The sequence below is a fragment of the Artibeus jamaicensis genome, unplaced genomic scaffold (assembly GCF_021234435.1).
Source record: "Artibeus jamaicensis isolate MK-2021 breed Jamaican fruit bat unplaced genomic scaffold, CSHL_Jam_final contig_851, whole genome shotgun sequence".
Lineage (NCBI taxonomy): Eukaryota > Metazoa > Chordata > Mammalia > Chiroptera > Phyllostomidae > Artibeus > Artibeus jamaicensis.
In genome coordinates this window covers 1,403,196-1,424,482 of record NW_026521986.1, presented here as the reverse complement: position 1 = coordinate 1,424,482, position 21,287 = coordinate 1,403,196, and the positions used below count along the sequence as shown (strand labels likewise).

General features: G+C 35.9%; 1 protein-coding gene across 8 annotated transcripts in view; it reads right to left on the bottom strand.

Annotated features, from left to right (window-relative positions):
• Positions 1-21,287, bottom strand: part of KIAA0586 (KIAA0586 ortholog) — a 94,728-nt gene that overhangs the window by 47,319 nt on the left and 26,122 nt on the right. For 7 of the 8 annotated variants that reach the window (XM_053673332.1, XM_053673333.1, XM_053673335.1 and 4 more), the window contains 13 exons: positions 20,559-20,753; positions 18,971-19,158; positions 15,972-16,082; positions 14,409-14,489; positions 14,006-14,199; positions 12,552-12,670; positions 10,827-11,026; positions 9,776-9,932; positions 9,127-9,346; positions 8,360-8,604; positions 7,260-7,336; positions 5,527-5,661; positions 1,348-1,513 (listed from right to left, as the gene is read on the bottom strand). In XM_053673332.1, the coding sequence (XP_053529307.1) occupies positions 1,348-1,513; positions 5,527-5,661; positions 7,260-7,336; positions 8,360-8,604; positions 9,127-9,346; positions 9,776-9,932; positions 10,827-11,026; positions 12,552-12,670; positions 14,006-14,199; positions 14,409-14,489; positions 15,972-16,082; positions 18,971-19,158; positions 20,559-20,753 (2,088 nt within the window). The remainder of the gene's footprint in view (positions 1-1,347; positions 1,514-5,526; positions 5,662-7,259; positions 7,337-8,359; positions 8,605-9,126; positions 9,347-9,775; positions 9,933-10,826; positions 11,027-12,551; positions 12,671-14,005; positions 14,200-14,408; positions 14,490-15,971; positions 16,083-18,970; positions 19,159-20,558; positions 20,754-21,287) is intronic. The other variant, XM_053673334.1, reaches the window with a different exon arrangement.

Genomic DNA, 21,287 nt, shown 5'->3' with positions numbered 1-21,287 from the left:
CCAGTGCTTTTCTAACTTCAGGCATTTCTTTTTCAGGTTTCTAGAAAATCTGCATACTTTCAGAAGTTTCTTCACTTAAGAGAATGCAACAGATGGGGATGAAAATAGTTAAATGAGAATACAGTTGATCCTCATTAATCCAAAGACTCCATATTTGCAAACTCACCTACTTGATCAAATTAAGCTGTAACCCCAAAGCAATACTTGTAGCACTTTCGGTCATCTGACAGTCATGTGCAGACATGTGCGGAGAACTGAAAAACCTGAATGACCCTACATACACACCGTATCAGGGGAGGCTGAACACAGTGCTCTATTTCCTTTTCAGCTCTACCGCTGGGTCCGTTTTACTATTTAGTGGCATGTTTTTCACATTCTTGTGCATTTTGTTGACAATTCTGCTATTTAAAATGGCCCCAAACATAGTGCTGAAGAGCTCTGTGGTATTCATAAGTGCAAGAAGGCTGTGATGGGCCTTACAGAAAAAAAATGTGTGTTAAATAAACTTCATTCAGGCATGAGTTACAGTGCTGTTGGCCATGAGTGCAATGCTAACAAATCAAAAATACATATTAGATAGGAATCTTTAAACAAAAACACATATAAAACAAGGTTATGTGTTGATCAACTGACAAAAACGTTGTGATCCAAGCTTCATAGGAACCTAACTCGGTATTTTCCCTAAGAGCCACAGTTCAGTATTTGCTAATTCAGTCTTCCTGGTGACTATACAGAATGTAAGTACTGCAGATAACAAGAATCAACTATGCTAGTGATTGGTATTCTCTATTCTATGCTGATACCGAAAGTGTAAAAGCAGAAACTTTCATTAATGAAGTTGTAAAATAGTCCTGAGAACACTTAGCACTGAATCACAAGTTCAAACAGCACAAAGAATAAATTTCTATAGTATTATCTAACTTAACCTTGTCTTAAACAAAATCTGTTAGGTCACAGTTTTGATGTGCTAGTTATACTTTTCATGTTAAAATCAATATATCACCATTAAAAAATTTTAAGTGTACATATACATATTACCAAAATTATTTCATGAACCTCATGTGCCTACTGATAAATGAGTTATGTTTGCGGAAACACTGCTGTATATACCACAGAAAAAGGTGTTACCAAACTTTTCAATTATGAAGACCCTTTTTAATAAGGAAAGCTTGCAAGTCCCCACCTGAAACTAGTTATGCTTTTCTCAGTTCAGATTAGGAACACGACCACAGATTATAATATGAAACAGAATACAGCATTCAGGACGGAACAGCACAAAGAAAGTACAATGGGATTCATGTGAATATTCTAATAGACACACATGAAGAAGCAGTATTTGGTGTATACCTGTAACTGTGTCAAGTTGCTGAGATAAAGGCTTAAGAGCACATTTCTGCTCCAAACACTCAGCCTTAGCAACAAGCTGTTGCTTGTTGGAGACAGGATGTCCCGTTAAGTTCTCTGCTGCTGTCAACCTGGGCCTTTGTCCTTCACCCGAACTGCTTTCCAAGTCCTGTAAAAAGTAGAAACAATTGTTAAAACCATTATATTAAAATCAAGTCAAAACAGGAAATATTTAACACCATGTGTGATCCACACCACTTGATGACTTAGAGGTATTTCAGAGAGTGCTCATTATGCCACAGACGGCCTACATGAAAGAGAAGTCTGAACAGTGAGTTTGGTGAGGCATCAAGCCATAGGCTTTTGTTTTCTATCTTATTATTTTATGAAGTTAAATAACCATTATCTATTTTCCCAACCTTCAGATTAGATACCAATAAAACACACATAAGAAAATTTTATAATTTAAAACACTAAACACCAAAACATATTACATATAGTTAAAAAAGCTTAAAATTAGAACAGAAAATTTATCTCTCATTCTTCATTAATAAAACTTGTCTAAAGTTGTTAGTGTAAACTTTATAATTAAAGAACTGATTAGAGTATGCCTTAAATGATATAAATATTACCCCTATCAAGTAATTACATTTTTTCTAAGTATGCAGATTAAAGAAGACTATATATATTTAACCTTATTTAATAAAGTTCTTCCCTGGGAAAGTACAGCAGTAAAAAAAAAGTACAAATATGTTTCTTTGTTAAATAAATGAAATAAACAACTTAAAAAAATTAAGACTTCTCTTTTCTGTCTGCATTAAAAATTAGATACCTAATGATTACCACATTTTGTGACTTGAAAGTATTCTAATTAATAAGTTTATTACTCAAGAACTCAATAAAAATTCCATATATAAAAGCTCTCATGTTTTTCATTTAAAAGCAGTTTAATTTCGACAAAATGGGATATTTTTTATTAGAATGTATGAAGAAGTCACTGATGAAACATCTTTGATTATTCTATTGACTACAAAATAAAATCTAACTTCTTAGCTCAGCAGTTAAGATTTTCAACAGCTGGCCCTAAACCTTTTCTGTGCATTTCCATCTCCCCTAATTCCCTAATGTGACTCTTCTTTAGGGACACCAACTGCCTTAATGTCCTTTAAATAGAAAAAGATTGTTTTGCAATTAATATGAAATTCTTGAAGACTCTTGTGCAAAGTCTAGAAAGATGATGGCAGATACATTTTCTCTAGAAATTAATTAGAAATATTTCACAGTGCCTATATTACTCTACCATATAAAATGTGCAAAGTACACTACCCTTTTCATTTAAATCAGTTTTCTAGAGTCCTTGTGACTGCTGACACCTCAGGGCTCTGTGACTACTGAAGACTTACCTTGCCTATTCACAAAATGCTCTAGTCACATAAGTAGCAGTTTTGTATTATACTCAAAGCTTATCATTTTTTTGCCCTTACCCAAGGACATTTTTTCATTGTTTTTAGAGAGAAAGGAAGGCAAGGAGAGAAATAAAAACATCAGGGCAAGAGAGAAACATCAACTGGCTGCCCTCCTATACGTGTCCCAAACAGGGATCAAACCCCACCCTGCATGTGTCCTGACCAGGAATTGAACTCACGACCTTTCAGTCTACAGATGACACTCCAACCAAGCCACACTGGCCAGGGCTATACTCAAAGCTTAGATCCATGTAATTCTAAGCTATGCTGTCTGTAACCTATAGTAATTCACATATCTAGCCCCAACACACAAATGTACACATCGCAGTTCTGCTGTAAGACTGCTCTTGCTGATGTGAAACTCCCTCCGGGCAAGGAGTTGTAAGCACACACACAAAGAAGCGCCACTATTTTCTTACCAAAGCAACATTTTAACATGTAAGTGTATCATTATTACTAGTTCCTATTATAAACAAGTACTGAATAGTTCTGTTCACATATGAAAATATGTCAAATGTCAGTGTTGATCAGATTTGCGAAAATTTAAGAGTAAGAACACCATCTGTCTGGTACACAGGCTAGGGGCTGGGAGAGGAGGGAGATGCAGCTTAAGGGCACACACTTAACTAGAAGGTAAGTTCCAGAGAGCTAAAACACAGCATACTGAATATCGTCAAAACCGTATTATAAACTTCAAAGTTTCCAAAAGACTAGATCTTGATTGCTTCCACCACAAAAAGGAAGTAACAACTATGTGACATTATATGGGTGTCAGCTAATCTATTGCAGTATGTATTAATGTATCACATTTTTAGCACAGTTGTACACCTTAAACTTGCCCAATGGTAGACGTCAATTATATCTCAATAAAAACAAATGTTAAAAACAAGAACACCATCTGTCAAAATGGGGTAAGAGCCTCATTTAATTAGAAAGCAATTTATTAGTACCTACTGAAATTATAAATGCTTGTACCTTTTGAACCAGCAATTCCACCTCTTAGTTGATCTAGAGAAATAATTACTCATAAGTGCAAAAAAGGAGTTTCTTATTATAATTTGAATAGAATTTCAATAGAATAATTAGATTATGGTATACTGTGCATATACTGTAGATTAACAGAATATGGTAGATCTTCAGAATTTACAGTTAAATTTAAAAACCAGGTTGCCGAACAATACATGTGCACACAAGGGCGGAGATCCTTAGAAACAGACCTGGAGAGGGGGAACTCCCACTTCTGGGCTTCTGGCTCAGCCAGGACTGCACACTAACAAAGGCTGCCAAGCCCCCTACCCCCAAGTTGACTTATGCATAACTAGAAATGAGAAGAAACTTCGGACTCTGAAATCTAAGTGAAAGTTGTGAAAAACGCCTGGGAAAGATGGACAGCTAACTTGACCTGGTAAGTGTGTGAAGAAAGGAGTTGAATACTAAGGAGGAAGGTGGCTGGAGAGGTTTTAGAAGAATGAATGAAGCAAAGCATTTGCTTCTTTCCCTCATCAACTGATCATCATTGCTTGCCCCTTGACCACAAAGATCTTGGCAAAAACCCAGGATGAAACACTAGTAGCCCCAAGTAACATCAGGGAGCACAAAGGCCCAACTGGGGTAAAAAGCTGCAGGTCAGATCTGACCAGGAACCCATGGACATTTACTCCTTCACTCTCCTTCCCTCCAAAGCCCACGACTATATTACAAAACCTCCACACTCCTCCTTAAATATCTAAGTTTGTGACTCCCTTGCCCAAAAATATCAGAATGGGCTTCACAGAGCCCAAACCTTTCCATGGCCTAAAAGGTTCTTTAGTTTCATCTGGTTCAACCTACATCTCCAGACTGATATCTCTATCTATAGCTCTAGCCACGCTGAAATTTTCAACACTTTCTAAACATGCCCTAATCTTTCTAGGCTCTTGTCCCTTAACACAGTGGTCCACAACCTTTTTGGCAGCAGGGACTGGTTTCATGACAGTTTTTCCACGGACTACAGTGTGAGAGATAGTTTCAGGATGGTTTAAGCACATTACATTCAAGCTCACCTCTTGCTATGCGGTCCAGTTCCTAAAAGAGCCGGACCAGTACCAGTCCACGGCCCAGAGGTTGGGGACCTCTGCCTTAACACATGCTACTTCGGCTTCCAAAATGTCCTTCCCCTTCACTGCTGTCTAGAAAGATTCTATTGGGTCTTTAAAAATCCATATCAGTATCATATCCTGTATAAAAGGTCATCAGACTTTAAGCAGAGTTTTCCGTTCTCTGAGCTCATATACACTTGTAAGTACAGCTGTATGACCAGTTATTGCACTGCACAGTAGTTGTTTAAGTCTTTTGTCCCCTATATGACTGTCATCTACTTTTAGGCAGGAGTCCTGCCTCATTTATTTAACTTTCCTGAGGTTGTGTCTGGCATGCAGTAGATATTCAGTAAATATTTATGGAAAGAATGAAAGAATGAATGAATGATCCTCAAAAATCACTTGAAAGGGCTTCAGTTTTTTTAGCTGTAGAACTACAGGGTTGGAACAGATTGCCCAAATTCCTTTTAGCTATAAAACTGTGTACTATAACTCTATGATTCCAGGTTAAAGTTAGTACAAGGATGATTCCTGTATAAACTGAAGTAGTAGCATACTTTAGCTAAAAGCAGGAATATTTCATTATTTTTTCCTGTATGTAGCTCTAACCAAAAAAAAAAATTACAGTTACAAAGTACCTCTGAATGATTGACAGCTTGCTGTGGAACTAACGGTTCCTGGTTTTCTTTAGCCAGAGGAGAGAGAGCTGCATCTCCATGGAATGGCTTATGCCGAATTCTAATCACTTGTCCTTCACTGGGAGGGTCATCTTCCTAAATGAAATATAAAGACAATGATACAACAAAAAAATGCTATCAAACCACTGGATTTTTCTCAATTTATAATTAATAAAACTTAGTCACCATGAAAATGGGCCTATTAGCAGTTTATGGAAAGAAGATGGACTCTATTTTCATTTAGTTCTCATTCCCATTCAATTACACCAAAAACCTTCTATGTGTGCCTTTCAAATATAAACAATAATATTAAGTAATTTGGCTCCATTTAAACTAGAGATTTATTATAAAAACACATAAAAATTAAACCCTCTGTCATGCAACTGAGTTACAATGATTCACAAATGTTTTCTATTTTGGCCCCTGTGATTTTCTGCTTCCTATTTATGCAGGACACAAAAGCAATGCCACGGTGTGGCGATGAGGCAAAGCACTGCAGCACTGCGGTGACCTGCGCCACAGGCAAAGGTGAAAAACTGCAGAAATGGGCTAAGGTGCCTGTAGACCTTCCACTGTTCTCCTTTGCCTCTGCGCCAATCTCCGGTACCTGAGTAGGGAGCAGATAACTGGAGGCCCTCGTGGGAACACCCAGCTTAGGCTTCTTGGTGCCTCACAACAGAACTCTCCCCAAAATGAGGGACAGCGTGGGCCTAAGAGTCAGAGAAACTGCATTACCTTGTAAATGCAAGCATTAACATGATTTTAAATTCCATTCATATTTTTTAATTAAATAAAGTTTATTAACTCTGGATTACAAGTCCTTATACCCCAGTCTTATACAGATAAATACTGGTACATGACTTCAAATTATTCCCAGTTTTTCAAGATTGTACTTCCACATATGACTTTATTATGAATTTGTAGCATACCTGATTTACGGCTTAGTAAAAATATCAAAATTAGAATTTACTTTCAAATGGAGAAAAAGAAAGATGTTCTAATTTAGTCCTGGTTCAATTTAGCTATTTACTTTGAACAAACTTAAACACTCTTTGGCACCATGATAAAGTTCTAAGAATGAATAAAGATGAAATAATGACATATTAAGTATGCCAAATATTAGTATAATGCTTCTCTGAAAATTCCCATTTATGATTTCCCTCCATTTATTTTACAAATTATGTGTATAAAAATATAATTTTTAAATGCCATGTTTTTCTTTTATAGAGCTGGATAATGACTAGGAAGAGTTAGTATTTTTTTAAGCCCCTATTTCAGTATTTTTTTTAAGCCCCTAGATTCAGTTATGTTTAGCACCAAGAATTACAATCACAGTTAAGGAAAAACAACAAATGTATTATAATAGAGTTGGTTTAAACAGCTAAGGTTCCGCCTGAAATACTGTAAAGGTGACGTAATCAGGTGACAGTTTTCACGGAGCTAGACTTCCATTACCTAGTTACATTCACTATAGTTTTCAACTACTGGAGACACAGAAGCTAATAATTTTCCTTTCATTCTCACAATTATAATTATGAGATGTACAAAAAAAGCAAACTCCTTCATGATATTTTATTAGCTTTTATGTTTATAGCTCAAATATTTGAGGAAAAAGCCTGAGGAAGAGAAGTTAGTTCATCCAGATAGTGGCCCTGTCAGATGTCAGAATTCAGTGGGAGGCGATCGTTTCTCACCATATCGTGGGCGTCGTGCAGCGTACTGGACAAGCTGTCACTCAGGTTTGTCAGGTGCAGTCCTCCATCTCCTAACACTGGGAATTCAAATGTAAAAATTGAGGAAAGAGAAACATACATTTAGTAAATAATCTGACCACAAAGCCATAGAACATGACTTTAAACTTATACCATAAAAATACTGGCAAAGTTCATAAATAATAAATCACAAGGTAACCTCACCTTTTTTTAAAAAGTACACTGTATAATAAAGATGAATTTTTGTTTCACCTACCAACTTGTCAGGAATGAAAAAGAACTATAAATATCAACTGTTAGACTATGAAATTGAGAAAGAGTCACTCCTATATCGATGTAATTAATAACCAATCAGCCTTTTGGAGAATATGTTGGCAATGTGTTGCTATTTTTTTATTTTATTTTATTTTTTTAGGTTCATTTTCTGTTGTATTTTTTTCCATCACCATTTATTTCCCCTACAGCCTCTGTATCGCTGTTTCAAAGACACACACTTTGACTCAGCAGCCCCACTCCCGGGCATGTACTCCCGGGAAGCTGCAAGTGCAAGGACGACCATGGGAGCATTTGGTGTAATGTGGAAACACAAAGCAATCTAGATGCCCACCACTGAGGCCTGGTTTTCACAGACTACACAGCCACTGCCGAAAAAAATGAGGCATAGCTCTATGTATTGATATAGAACGATGCCCACAATATATTAGTAGGCTAAAAAAATTCAGGTTTCAAAACAATAGTACAGTATAATCTTAACTTTAAAGGTCAAAACAGCTACATATACAAACATATTCAGTTATCTATATATGCATAGAAAATAAAAGACTGCAAGGGAATACCCTAAACCATTAAGAGTGATGTTCATTCTGGATTTAATGAGGGAGATTTTACTTTCTAAGGTTTAGGTCCAAAATTGTTAACTTGCACAGAGTCCACATTCTTTTTATTATACAATGGTAAATCTTAAAAATCTAGTAAAAACACTTTAAGCAGAAAAGTATTATTTAGGAATTATCAAAATCTAAATGTTACTTAGGAATTATCATACTCTAACCAGTGAAATCCATTTACACAAGCTAACTCACTGCTGGGAGCCACTTCTTGACTGTGGTCCAGTAAAACCTCTCCTGCAGAGATGGGTCTGTCCGTGTCAGTGATGGTAATGCTCGAGGTGCTCTCCGTGCTTGAGGAATCAGAACTTGGCGTTTGCACGGGGCCGGGGGCACTGGTGCCAGCAGGGAGCGGCATCGCGGGAAACGGCTTCAGGGGAACAGGGTGAGCAGGGAAATCCATACTCTCAGGTTCTTCATCTTTGGCCACAGACATTACACTAGGAAGAAAAAGGTATTTTGAACTTATTAGGTCACTGAAGGTCTGTATTAATTTTGATATTCAAAAACAGATTCAAAGACTGTATCTCCTTTTAGCAAAGTATTTCTATTATCTACGCTACTATAACTAATTAACAAGATTTATTTTTCCAAGACTGTTCTCATGCCTAAACACAGACCATCTTGAAAGCCCTACCACCCAGGACTTACATTGGACATGTGGTACAATACCATAAAGCAAGCTTATCAGGTAAGTCAAGATTCATACTGGGAAAGAATCATGTTCTATTTTATTAACAGTATGATGGATTTTATTTGAATCTCTCCCAAAAAATCTGTTTAAAAAAATGGAAGGTATAAATTTGGTAAAAAATTTTAAAACTTAATATTTATGAAACTTCTTTCTACTGAAATATAAAGGAGCTTGTGGTTTATAAAGCTTCATTTATCACTTGTGATGTTTTCAATGGGTCACGTAAGTCAGCTTAAGTCAGTTACTAAATGGAATATGTTGTCTTTACATAGCGCTTGGGTGAAGTTCTTCTTGAAGAGAGTTCGGGTTCTCTTCCTCCATTGGCAGGTCTCCATCAGCCCACGGCGTGGGGAGCTCTGGGCCTGATATCTTCAATCTGTCAATGGAAACCTCTGACAAAGCTGGGGTAAGGGCAGCTGAAGGAGGAGGGGTGGCAGCAGGGGTCACTGTAGGAGTGTTAAAAAGTGTGACAGCAGACACGTCATTCCCTAAAAATTATTTTAAAAAGAAAAGATAAAATTACTCCATACAAAGGCAAGATAAATTGTTTCAGAAATCCCATAACATTTTGGCATTCAAATAATGGCAATAATAATAATAATAATAATAATAATAGGTACTAATGGAAAACCCCAAGTTAATTCAGTAAAGCATAAAAAAAAGCCCTTGAAAATAGAACACTTTTAATACCACCATGAACTTAAAGTAGAACTTAACATAGCTTAAAGTGTTTATTAGATTAGATATTTTAAAATGTGGCAACAAATTTTTTAGTTTCCATGCAAGAAAAAAGTGTATGATAAAACCTAGTAACAGGTGTCTGTATGCTAATCTGTAAAACATTTTATAAAGCAAAACATAAATTTTATTTAATTGTTGCTACTATTAAAACTGAATTACAGAAATAAGGTGTGTACCTTTTTCAGCAAATATTTCCTCCACAGGAAAAGCTGCATCATGATCTGAATCACGGGGAGAAGAATCCGGAGTTTTCACCAACACATGCTCCTTAGGAGGTGGAGGTGAGTGAGGAGGAGTTGGCTGCGGGGTGGCCACTGGGGTACGCACTCTCGCCTAAATTAATTAATAAAGAAGGTAAATGGTGCTTCTACTCACCTAAGATTGAGATCTTCCCAAGTCCAAAGTCCATGCCCTTAATAATTACTTATACTGTCTATTTATACTGAGTTTTCTACATTTCCTCATTGAATCACCCTCACGTAGTAAGTAAATGCAATATATGGGCAGAAAACAAACCAAGGTCAATCAGCACAGAGAAAACCATGGCCACAACCTTGCAAAACCAGACAAAGTAACACTATGGCTGGTATCAGGACCAGACACTATGCTCAACTACCCCCTACCCTAGTGCTGACCAATCAACAGAGACCACAACCCTAACCTCTTAGTCCCCTATATAATTCATCCCCTAGAAGCCATTGGGGAGGCAGGTCTTGGAATATGAGCTTGTCTGTGACTGCAGGGTTGGCACCATTTCCTTAAAAATAACTTTTATTTTCTTGCTGCAAACTCTGTTCACCTTTGATTGGGCTTTGGGGTGTGCAGGCGAACATACCCTTTACTTCAGTAACAACAGTATTTTGCTTATGTAAGAAAGTATCTTGTTCTTAAAAGACACTGATGATTCTTTTGCAAGTAAAGTGTATGGTATCTGAAACTTTCAAATGATTTTAAAGAACTGTAACACACAAAGACAGATAAAGTGTGTAAAAATGTTATCAAGTGGTAAATATAGGTAAAGGGTGCATGTTCATTGCCTCATACTTTTAATTTTTAAAATAAAATGCCGGGGAAGTGTTACTATAATTGGAACAACAAGGAATCAAGCTCCACCACAAACTGTGATTTTATGATATCCAATTTAAAATTTGTTCATTTTACTGCTCTTTAATAAATGTATCGGAAATTCCCCAGGCCCCTGAGATATGAAAGGAGAGTCACACCTACCGGCAGGTAAGTTTTATGTGTTGAAACATCCCCAGAAATGCCTGCAGCAGCCGGATCTTGCCTCTTTGCTTCTCCATCGCCCAGCATGACGGCAACGATCTCAGCAAGGGCTTCGTTCACGAAGTGGCCGATCATGTCTGAGTTCACAGGAACCCCGGCATCAACGAAAAGCTGGAGGACACCTCCGCTTGTTCCCTCCACTACGAAAGGAAAGAATTTCAGGGTGAGTGTGCAAGGAAAATGCATGCAACCCAAACTTTAATTCTTAAGATTTCAGAGATGCGAACATACGTGTAAAAGGGGGTGGGAGGAGAAATAAAAAATGAACATAAAAATCTATTTATTATGAAAGAAAATAAGATGATAATAGGGAACATTCTTTCTAAGCAAACAACAAAGGGAAGGAGACAGACATATGAAAATTTACTTATATGGCCCCTTCCTTACCATAGAATTTAGTGATAAAAAGGATTTACATCCACATTAAATGTTCTATCTGCAAACAATCCACATTTCCAAGAACAGGCCACAGAACACCCTGTGATGGATCTCGGCCAAAACACAAGGACCCAGTGACTAGGGGGGAACTTTAGAGAAAGGGTTGCTGTTTTATAAGTATGGAGACAAACCTTCCTTCTGGTTTCAGATACTAACTTTACGGGCAAATCATCCTCAAAGTTTTAGTTTAGGTGCTTGATATCATAAGGTCCACAAGTATATTGCAAATATTCATATCATAGCTTTACTTATAATGCCAAAAACTGAAAGACTACAAATGTCCATCAACTGGTAAATGAATTACAAATTGTTATGTCTGTACAATATAATATCATTATATGCAACATGCCTATCAAAGCATTATGAAGAATAAGACAAACACAATAGACTAGGTACCGTATAATTACATGTATGTAAAATGGTAGAGAAAGCAAAAATACAGTGACAGAATGCAGATGAGTGTTTGCGGGGCCCAGTGGGAATGGGAGGAGGTTGGGGACTGACTGCAATGTGGTATGAGGGGACTTCTGGGGATGATGGAAATGTTTTCAGTATCATGGTCGTGTGGCTATGATACTGAAATGCATCTGCGTAGCTGATACAGCTACCAATGTAGCTGCGTTTACTTATCAAAAGTCATCAAACTGTACACTTAGAATTGGTATTACAGCAAGTAATACACCTCAAAAAAGCTGTTGTAGAAGAACAGGGGAAAGGGGGAAAGGGGGAAAGGAGGGAGGAGGAAGAGGAAGAAGAGGAAGGGGAAGAAGAGAATGATGTGTACTCCAAGAAGAAAGAGGCTTGTTTATCCATTCCAGGACTTCTTAAACTCTCATCAAGTGTTAGTTAAGAGCTAAGTACTAAAGGAAAACCATCCTTAAGCTCGAGTAATTTATAGTCTACAGAGTGAAACAGGTATGTAAACCAATCACAATACAATGTGACAATTACTACGACGAAGACACAGACAAAGTGCTATGGGAAATGGTGGAGAGGTTTGGAGTGGGAGGGATGGAGGGCGGCATAATCATCTGCATGCTGCAGTATGAAATAAGGAGTTGAGGGAGGACTAACCGCCACAACAAAGAACTGGGAAGTGATACAAAAAATAAGAGCTTATCTTTTGTCAGCCGAGGAATACCTCACCTCTAGAATATATCAATCACAATGACCTGAAAGTTTTGTCTTTTAATAACGAAAAAGTTAGAAAGACTCCATTTCACTTACCAACGTCAGAAGTCAATGGTTCACTTGCCTCACTGGCTGCAACACTGACATTAGTTATGGCTCGTCGCTGGACTGGAAAGAGCCCAGAGATAATTCTTGACATTATTTCTTGTTCTACCCTAGAGGATAAAAGTCAAGGGTTCCTAAACTTGATTGAAATATATGCAGGTTAGACATACCACCCTCAAAAATAAGATCTAACCATGAACACAAACATGTACATGTGAAAGCAGTCATTCTAAAAGCAGAATCTGGAGAGAAGAAAAAGAAATTGAATGTGTACCCTAGCAAAATAAAACAGATCTTCCTGTGGGAGGCAATTCATTAAATCAAATTGAAATCTTTCAGATTAGTCTAATGAAAAGTTGTGCAGACCTAGTAAATTCATAAGGAGGTTTAGGTCAATGATTACCTAGCATACCATGAACCTCAAGTGTTGGGTCTCTACTCTGAAAGCACACGTACAAAGCCATATACGATCAGAGCTAGAAAAGAGATCCAGCTGCTCTCTCTTCCAGGAACAAACACATAGCTGCAATACAGGTAGGTAGTTTTCCTCTTTGAAAGGAAAGAACATTTATTTCCAAGGTCATTTTTGGAAACGAGAAAGGAAGACAAAAGGGAAAGAAAAGGAATACAATAGGAGACTGCTTCTGTACATTATAGCAGCTAACAGACTGATTAAAAATTATTATTATACAAGTAATAGATGTTCATTATAGAAAAATCAGCAAATATATTAAAAATTTTAAAAATAGATAAGGCTCACTCATAATCCCAGATTCAAGGATAAATACAGTTAACAATTTTTAATGTGTTTTTCCCATTTTTCCCCTATACAAATTTATTTTGAAGTAAGTCCTTACAAACCATGGTTAAATCATAAGTATCATGATTCACTTATACTCCAGTGTATTATTAGTATCTTTCAACATCATTAAATATTTTTCTAAACCTAATCTTGATAACTAATTGATTAACTGTATTAATATTCAGTATAGTTTATTCCATAACTTCCTTAAGGCCTCTCACAGGCAAAAACAAGGACGAAAACAGAGTTCAGGAGTGCGTGTAGGTAACAGACAGAACAGCGCTTCCTCTGTAGTAAGTGGTAAGTCTGCGGAGTCCCCTACGGCCTAGGGGCAGCACTGTAATGACCCCCTTAGGATTTACTTCTAGAAGTAAATCCCTTGAAGAACATGTACATTCTCAAGGCTTTGTTACTTAACAATAGCCTCTCCTGCCATAATAGACAGTTTAACTACAAATATTTAAGGACAGAAATAATACTTCCAACAATCAAACACTAGTAAGCATCATATCAAATAGCTCCCAGTGACTATAGAAAAGGAAAAAAATGAATAAAAGACAAGAAAGATTTTAACCAAAACTCAATACTTTCCATTTATATTGCTACTATGATTGTGTTAACATAAACACCACTGAAAACTTACCACTGAATTAAACTATTTTCCAATGTTTCTTTTCTCTGAATTACTTTATCCAGAATATCAGCAGTGGGCTGAAAAGCAGAAGCAACTGGCGGAAATGGAGGACCATTATATTTTGTAGGAGCAACTTGAACATTTCTATTAAACTCCAGAACTGGCTCAGAGTATTCTGGAATTGCATCACATTGTTCCTCTTCCTGGTAATAAAAAACCCCAGAACTATTATATTCACATATTTGTTCAACATGTGCTGAGTAACAAGTATAGGCAGGGAACTTACACAGATGAATTAACCAACACTTGCAAGTCAGCAGCATTTCAATGAGGCTGATCACATTATTTAGAATATGCACATCTGCCTCTTAGGTGGAAAATACTGGTAGAAAATGGTTTCTCAGATTTGTACCTGTACAACATCAAGTACTTCATCGAAGTTAGTTCCTGGAAACTTCACCTCTTCTTCATCTATCTTTGTAAATTCTGGAGTCTAAGAAAGCATTTTCAGAAAGTTTTTGTTGTGCTTAATATCTTTTTATTTATACATTATTTATAATACTTCTACCCATAGCATAAGCCTGTGATACTTGGCCCTATTTTTAATTTTAATATCAGGTTCAGAATTTATTTAATTACTAAATGAAATCCAAGCTAGTCACAGAGATTAGGTTCTCATTTCGATAGCTACAAAAAATTAAATATAAGTTTTTCTGTCAAGGAGTCCCTCAGAATGCAACATAAGTCAGGTCGATATCATTGTGATTTCACTTCCAGAGTTAAGATAAAGTGTTTGTGTGTGTAGATATATAAGTATACACACACAAACACAGAAGGACTGACAGAGAATCAAATGATTTAGAAAGTTAAACAAAATAGTTACCTTATAAATTTAGTCCCTAGACCTTACTATATGTAACCTAGCCACCTAAAACCACAATAGTCTCTTCCTGACAGCAGAACAATAAACAGTCCAAAAGTTGCTATTTGTAATCATGTATGTTTTAATAAACTTCTGGTAAAAAAAATTCCGGATGAAAAAATTAAATTAGGTACAAATAATTTAGGGTCATTTCTATTCTACTATTTTTTAATTTAATTTTTATTTTTTATGCCGTTAAGAGTTGTTCCTGCCCTCTCTCCCTTTCCCTACCTCCACCCAGCCCCACCTGCTTCCCTCCACAGGCCAGTCCCCACACTGCTGTCCGTGTCCGTGGGCTGTGCACAAATGTTCTGTGGTCAGTCCCTCCACTGTCTTTCCCCTGGCCCCCTCTCAGCCCTTCCGGCAGCCATCAGTCTGTTTTATGTATCTAAGCTTCTGTTACTATTTTGCTTGCTAATCCTGATTAAGAAAATTGTTGGTGTTCTCTCCTTCTTCTTAAGACTTTCTCCTTGATGACCAAATCTGCTCATAATAGATGAAATGTGGAAAAAATTAACACTGCTATTTTGATATATAGTAAAATCACAGTTTCGCTACTCAAGAGCAAATAAGTACTAGAAGAAAATGCATAATTTTGTATCATATCAATTGTATAAATGGCAAAGTAACATTCTAAACAAAAACTCCATCACTATAAAATTCACATTCAGAAAAACTATATTTAATTCGCATTTAAATCAAGATTCTTCTCCAAAAAGACAGAATTTCTTTCTTCACACAGGACAGTCTTACAACTTCAGTGACCAAGAAGTTATGCTAGGGATTATCACTTTTGAAATGCTTATAAATGTAAGAATCTTAAAGTTTCTTTTTCAAGCTCACTACTAATTCCATATTCATTCTGAATCTTCTCCTTGAAACCTAAATTATTATAATAAATTCTAATTATAATGAAAGACTTTGCAGGGAATAACAGTTAAAATCTATAATGATAGAATAACAATAAATTATTTTTTAAAAAATTCTGTCTAGATGAAAAAAATCTATAGTGAGACATTACTTAAAACCATGTAATAAGTTTCTGAGCAATACCTGTATCCAGGTGCTCGGCGGAGGAGTAGATGCTTGCCTGGGCCTGGGTGGAAATGGACTGGCAGCCTCGCTGCCATCAGAAGTGCTGTCGATGTCCACACTGGGTAACACCTACGACAGAGCACGACATCTGGCCTCCCACTCACCACTTTGAGTCAAATACTGGGATTAACACAAACACTTTGTGTTAACCTATATATACCAATGACATATATTTAACTCTTCATTGCAAAGTCAATAAATAACAATTTCTTTTTTTTAATATTTTATTTATTTTCAGAGAGGGGCAGGGAAGGAGAGTGGGAGAGAAATATCAGTGTGTGGTTGCCTCTCATGTGTCTCCCACTGGGAACTGGCCTGCAACCCAGGCATGTGCCCTGACTGGGAATCGAACTGTGATCCTTTGCTTCACAGGCCCACGCTCAATCCACTGAGCTGCACCAGCCAGGGCAGATAACAATTTCTTAATTATAAAAGAATAATTTACAAAATTTGGAAAATATGGGGGAACAACAAAACCTTACTATCTTAAGAAAATTTCATTTTCATTATTCCCTTTATCCTTTTATCATTCACTTATGCATAGCTAAAATATATTCAGTTGGCCAAAAGTCCATGTGGGTTTTTTCCATAAGATAACACATTTTTTTTTCATTTTCACCAATAACTTTATTGATCTGGACATTTTGAGTATGTCAGCTATCTCCTGCATAACATAACATTGATTATTCTCAATTAATGTCTCTATTCAATTGCTACCAACTTCACCTGATTTACCTGACTGTAGAGCATCATCCAGAGAGAAATCTCCATCTTGAGAGAAATCACGAAACTTCGCAAACCTCTTTGACACGTTGGATCAGTTGCAGCACCTTCTCTATACACTGCACAAACGGTTTCTTGTGTTTCAGCTGTGTTTTTACCTTTCTTGAAATTTTTAAAGCATAATGTGCCAAAAATGTTGTATATATTCTTCCATCTTCAATATTAAGACGGCTACACAAATATTCACCAATTTTGATGTTTTTTTTTAAATTCACACTGATATCACAGCTGTCAAAATACCATCTAACAAAATTGTTTCGAATGAAGTTAAAGATAACTAAGCACTACTAGAGTCATCTTATGTAAGAAAACCAAACTTTGGCCAACTGACCCCCTAAAATAATTTTATTCCTGATTTTTCAACTTTATTACATCAAAAACACCTTATCATGCTTCCATATAGACTTCAGAATCATTTTAAGTGACTGTATAATATTTCAACAAATATACATGCCTCAAATATTTAATCATTTTCTGGAGTTGGTAAACATTAGGATATTCCTAATATTTCCACTATTATATCTTTATCAGTAGAAGAGAATACTTCTTCATACATATAAGGTTTATTTTCCTAAATTTTTAATCATATCATTATATTAAATAGCCAGATACTAAATTAAATTATTGAGCCATAGGGAATGAATATTTAAGATTTTTGGATTATTGCCAAAATGCAATCCAAATAAGCTCTATTTACATCATCAAAAAACATAATCAATTATAAGTTTTACCCCACTTTCACCCAAATTAAATAAAATAATTGCTTCAGCAATAACAGTTTTTAAATAGAGGTATATTATTTTAATTTGTATTATCTGGGTAACTACCAAGATTTAAATTATTCAGTTGTCTTGTTTATAAACTGTATTTCCTCTTTGGTACAGTCTTATTCATGTTCTTTGAATATTTCTGGATTTGCATTTATATTTTCTTATTAATTTATAAAGGCTTTTATATTTAAAAATTAATCCTTTCTAGCATATTTCTTCCATATGTTTTCATTATATGTTGATTTTCTTTTTATTTAGGATTTTAAAAAATATTTAAGTTTTAGATTTTATAGATTCAAATCTATTTTTGCATTATATCTAAGTTTTCTTCTCTGATATTCAGACTTAGCTTCAACTTTGATAAAGATTCCATGAAATTATCTTCTAATTCTTCTATATTTTTATACTTTTTAGTTATGCTTTAGCTTATTACCTACTTGGAACTCATTTGCTATATGTGGTAGCAGTTCTAGAGTCTAAAACTGATCTATTTTCCATATTGCTAACTAATTACAGCATGTATTTTTTCATTCACAAGAAGACTATTTCCTATTGACTTGATCATCATGTATTACTGGTACATTCTCTTTTAAACAACCAACATGATTTCTGAAATACTATTTAAAAGGACCAGTGTCAAAACACTCTTAACTTTACTATACACTTTGTTCCTTCAAATATCAAAATGATCCTTAAGTTCAAGTTAAAGATAAGGTCATTTCTTAAAAAATTATAATTGTACTAAAATTATACATTAACTAAGGAAGAATGACTACTTGAATATTTAATCTTCACATATAAGCCCTTTCTCCATTCAAGTCTTCATATTTATGTTTGTATAATGATTGAATTCCTAATTGTGTAAGTCACAGACACTATTTTCTAAATTAGTTATAACATACTGTTCAACTGTTCCCTTTGGAACACCATCAAGCCACCTGGACATGAGTCATTGGCTTAGAAAAGGTGCTTACAGCACACAAAGTGAGGACAGAGACATCAGACAAATACCAGAGTTTTACAGAGCAAAAGACCCATGATGAAAGCAATGTTTTCATAAAGAAATATAATAGATTTTTTAAGCCTCACTGGAGGATATGTTTTCATTGATTTTGGAGAGAGAAGGAAGGGAAGGGAGGGAGGAGAGAGAGAGAGAGAGAGAGGGAGGGAGGGAGGGAGGGAGAGACAGGGAGAAACATTGATTGATTTCCTCTGATATGTACCCCGACCAGGGATGGAACCCAAAACCTAGGTATGTGCCCCAATCAGGAATCAAATCCACAACCTTTTGGTGCATGGGACAATGCTCCAACCAACTGAGGCAAATATAATAGATTTTAAGTAGTAAAGTTAAGCCAAGTATTTTTTTTCCTACAAACCTTCTGTTCATGCACCATGGCATACCTGTACAGTAAGGTGAGGAGGATCCTTTTTTTCCGACTTCATTTCTACAACTGCTATGTTAGGTTTCTTGACTCCAGTTCCTGTTCTTTGAGATGATGGAGGAATAGAGGTAGTCACTGTTATAGGGTGTGGCTTGTTTACAATTACTCCAGCAGGTGGCATGGAATCACTATTACTTTGGGTTTGTCCTAAAAAGTTTGGGGGAGAAAATGAGTCAACCACTTCGGAAATAAGGGGGAAAATCTAGTACACAACCTAGGTCTTCATGGCTGAATCCTCACATGAAAGGAAAGCACTATCTGCAATCACCTTTCCCTTTAGACTCTCCACTGCCAACAAAACACGTCATCCTTTTAACACTAACACTCATTTGGCATTCATGTACTAAACACTTCATGCACACTATTGAATTTAACCTCAAAATAAGCCTATGTGGTATTAATATCCACACTTTACAGTTAAGAAAGCATAGGTTTAAAAACATATAATTGGCCAAAGATTATAACTGTAAGTTCCAAACCCAAGATTAAATTAATGTATTGCTCTATACTGCATTATTTTTATTCTCAAATCTTCACAAAGCAATAATGGACAGAAATAAAGCAACAACAAAATACTAATGTTTGACTACCAGTAAATACCATGTAGACCAACTCTTTGGTGATTATCATAGCTGTGAAAAACTTGTTAGCTTTCAGATCAAAAGTCCAACTTGTTTTCTATATTTCAAAGTAAAGAGAGAAGAGTACAGTGTGCTCATTAACAGCACAGACTCTGAATAAAGCCAGGCTGCCTGGGGGTGAATCTTGACTCCACTCCAGCTATGTAGCCTTTGACAAATTAACTAACTCCTCTGTGCCTTCCTTTTTTCACCTACAAAACTGGTTCATTACTATGTGTTTTATAGGGTGAATTAAATAAGTTAATATATGCAAAGTACTTAGATTTATACCTGGCACACAGTAAAAACTTTATCAATACTAACCATTATATTAGTGGAAGGGATGTTTGAACAGACATACCATTAACCTATAATATCAAAAATAAAAAATTCTATCATGTTGAAAAATACTCATTTAAATCATTCATCAAAATTAAGAAAGAACAGCAATGACACTAAAAGAAAATATAGCAAATAAGAGCAAAATAATTTGATCAATTTTTACAGCGATAATCTGAAAGACCTCACATAAGGAAATAACCAACTACTGGCTTATGACGCACAACCACACGACTTGACTTATCAGAGCCTAGTTTACAGGAACATAAAAGGTATTTGAAAGTCCTTCCCCTAAGACATGATGATAATAAACATGATAACATTAAAAATTCTTGAATTTGTTAATTTTATGAATGTCTATGACATCTAAACATTTTTTAAATTTCATTTCATCTACAGCAATGTATTATAAACACCAAAAGAATGTTTCCCGTGAGCAGGAACTCATATCAGAGACATTTAAGGCCCTGCCCACAAATAAAAATAATACATAAAGAAAAAGGTGACTGTTGTGTCAACACCGTTTTATAAATTTTGCTACTACTAATGTGAATTCTATATTTATCCATATATTTTGTTGGATCTTACCTAAAAGAATTGCCATAGGAATTAGATGACCTTCCAGTGTACCTGAAAGAGTAGGCATTTCTCTGCTTGGGCTGAACAAGTACTGCTGATCACCAGGAGGCAGCGTAGCAACGGAATGTTGCAGTTTAGAATCTATCTTCTTGGGTTTTGTTGCATAAAAGTCAGTTTGTGTTCTAATTGACTTTACTTTAGTGCCTGTAATAATCATGTATTACAGATATTTTTCAATATTGTTTGAACATAAACTATCCAGCTATCTAGAAATACACAACTCTTCTTCACAGAAAGATCTCACCCTATACAAGGTTACAGTGACACACAGACTAGGGTTTGGCAAACTTTTTCTTAAACGGCCAGATAATAAATATTTTAGTCTCATTGACCATGTGGTCTCAGTTGCAATAACTCAACTCTGCTCGTATAGCATGAAAGCAGCCACAGACAATATGTAAAATAGAGCATAGATATGTTCCAATAAAACTTTATTTACAAAACAGGCAGCTGACCTATAGACCATGGTTTTTCAACCACTGAATATAAGTAACACTTATCCAACGCTGTGACAGGACAGATACAAGGACTAAGAAAAAGTGTTGAATAACGGGCCCTGGCTGAATAGCTCATTTGATTGGTTAGAGTGTGATCCTGCTATGCCAAGGTTGGAGGCTTGATCCCCAGTCAGGGCACATACAAGAATCAGCCAATGAGTGCATAAATAAGTGGAACAAC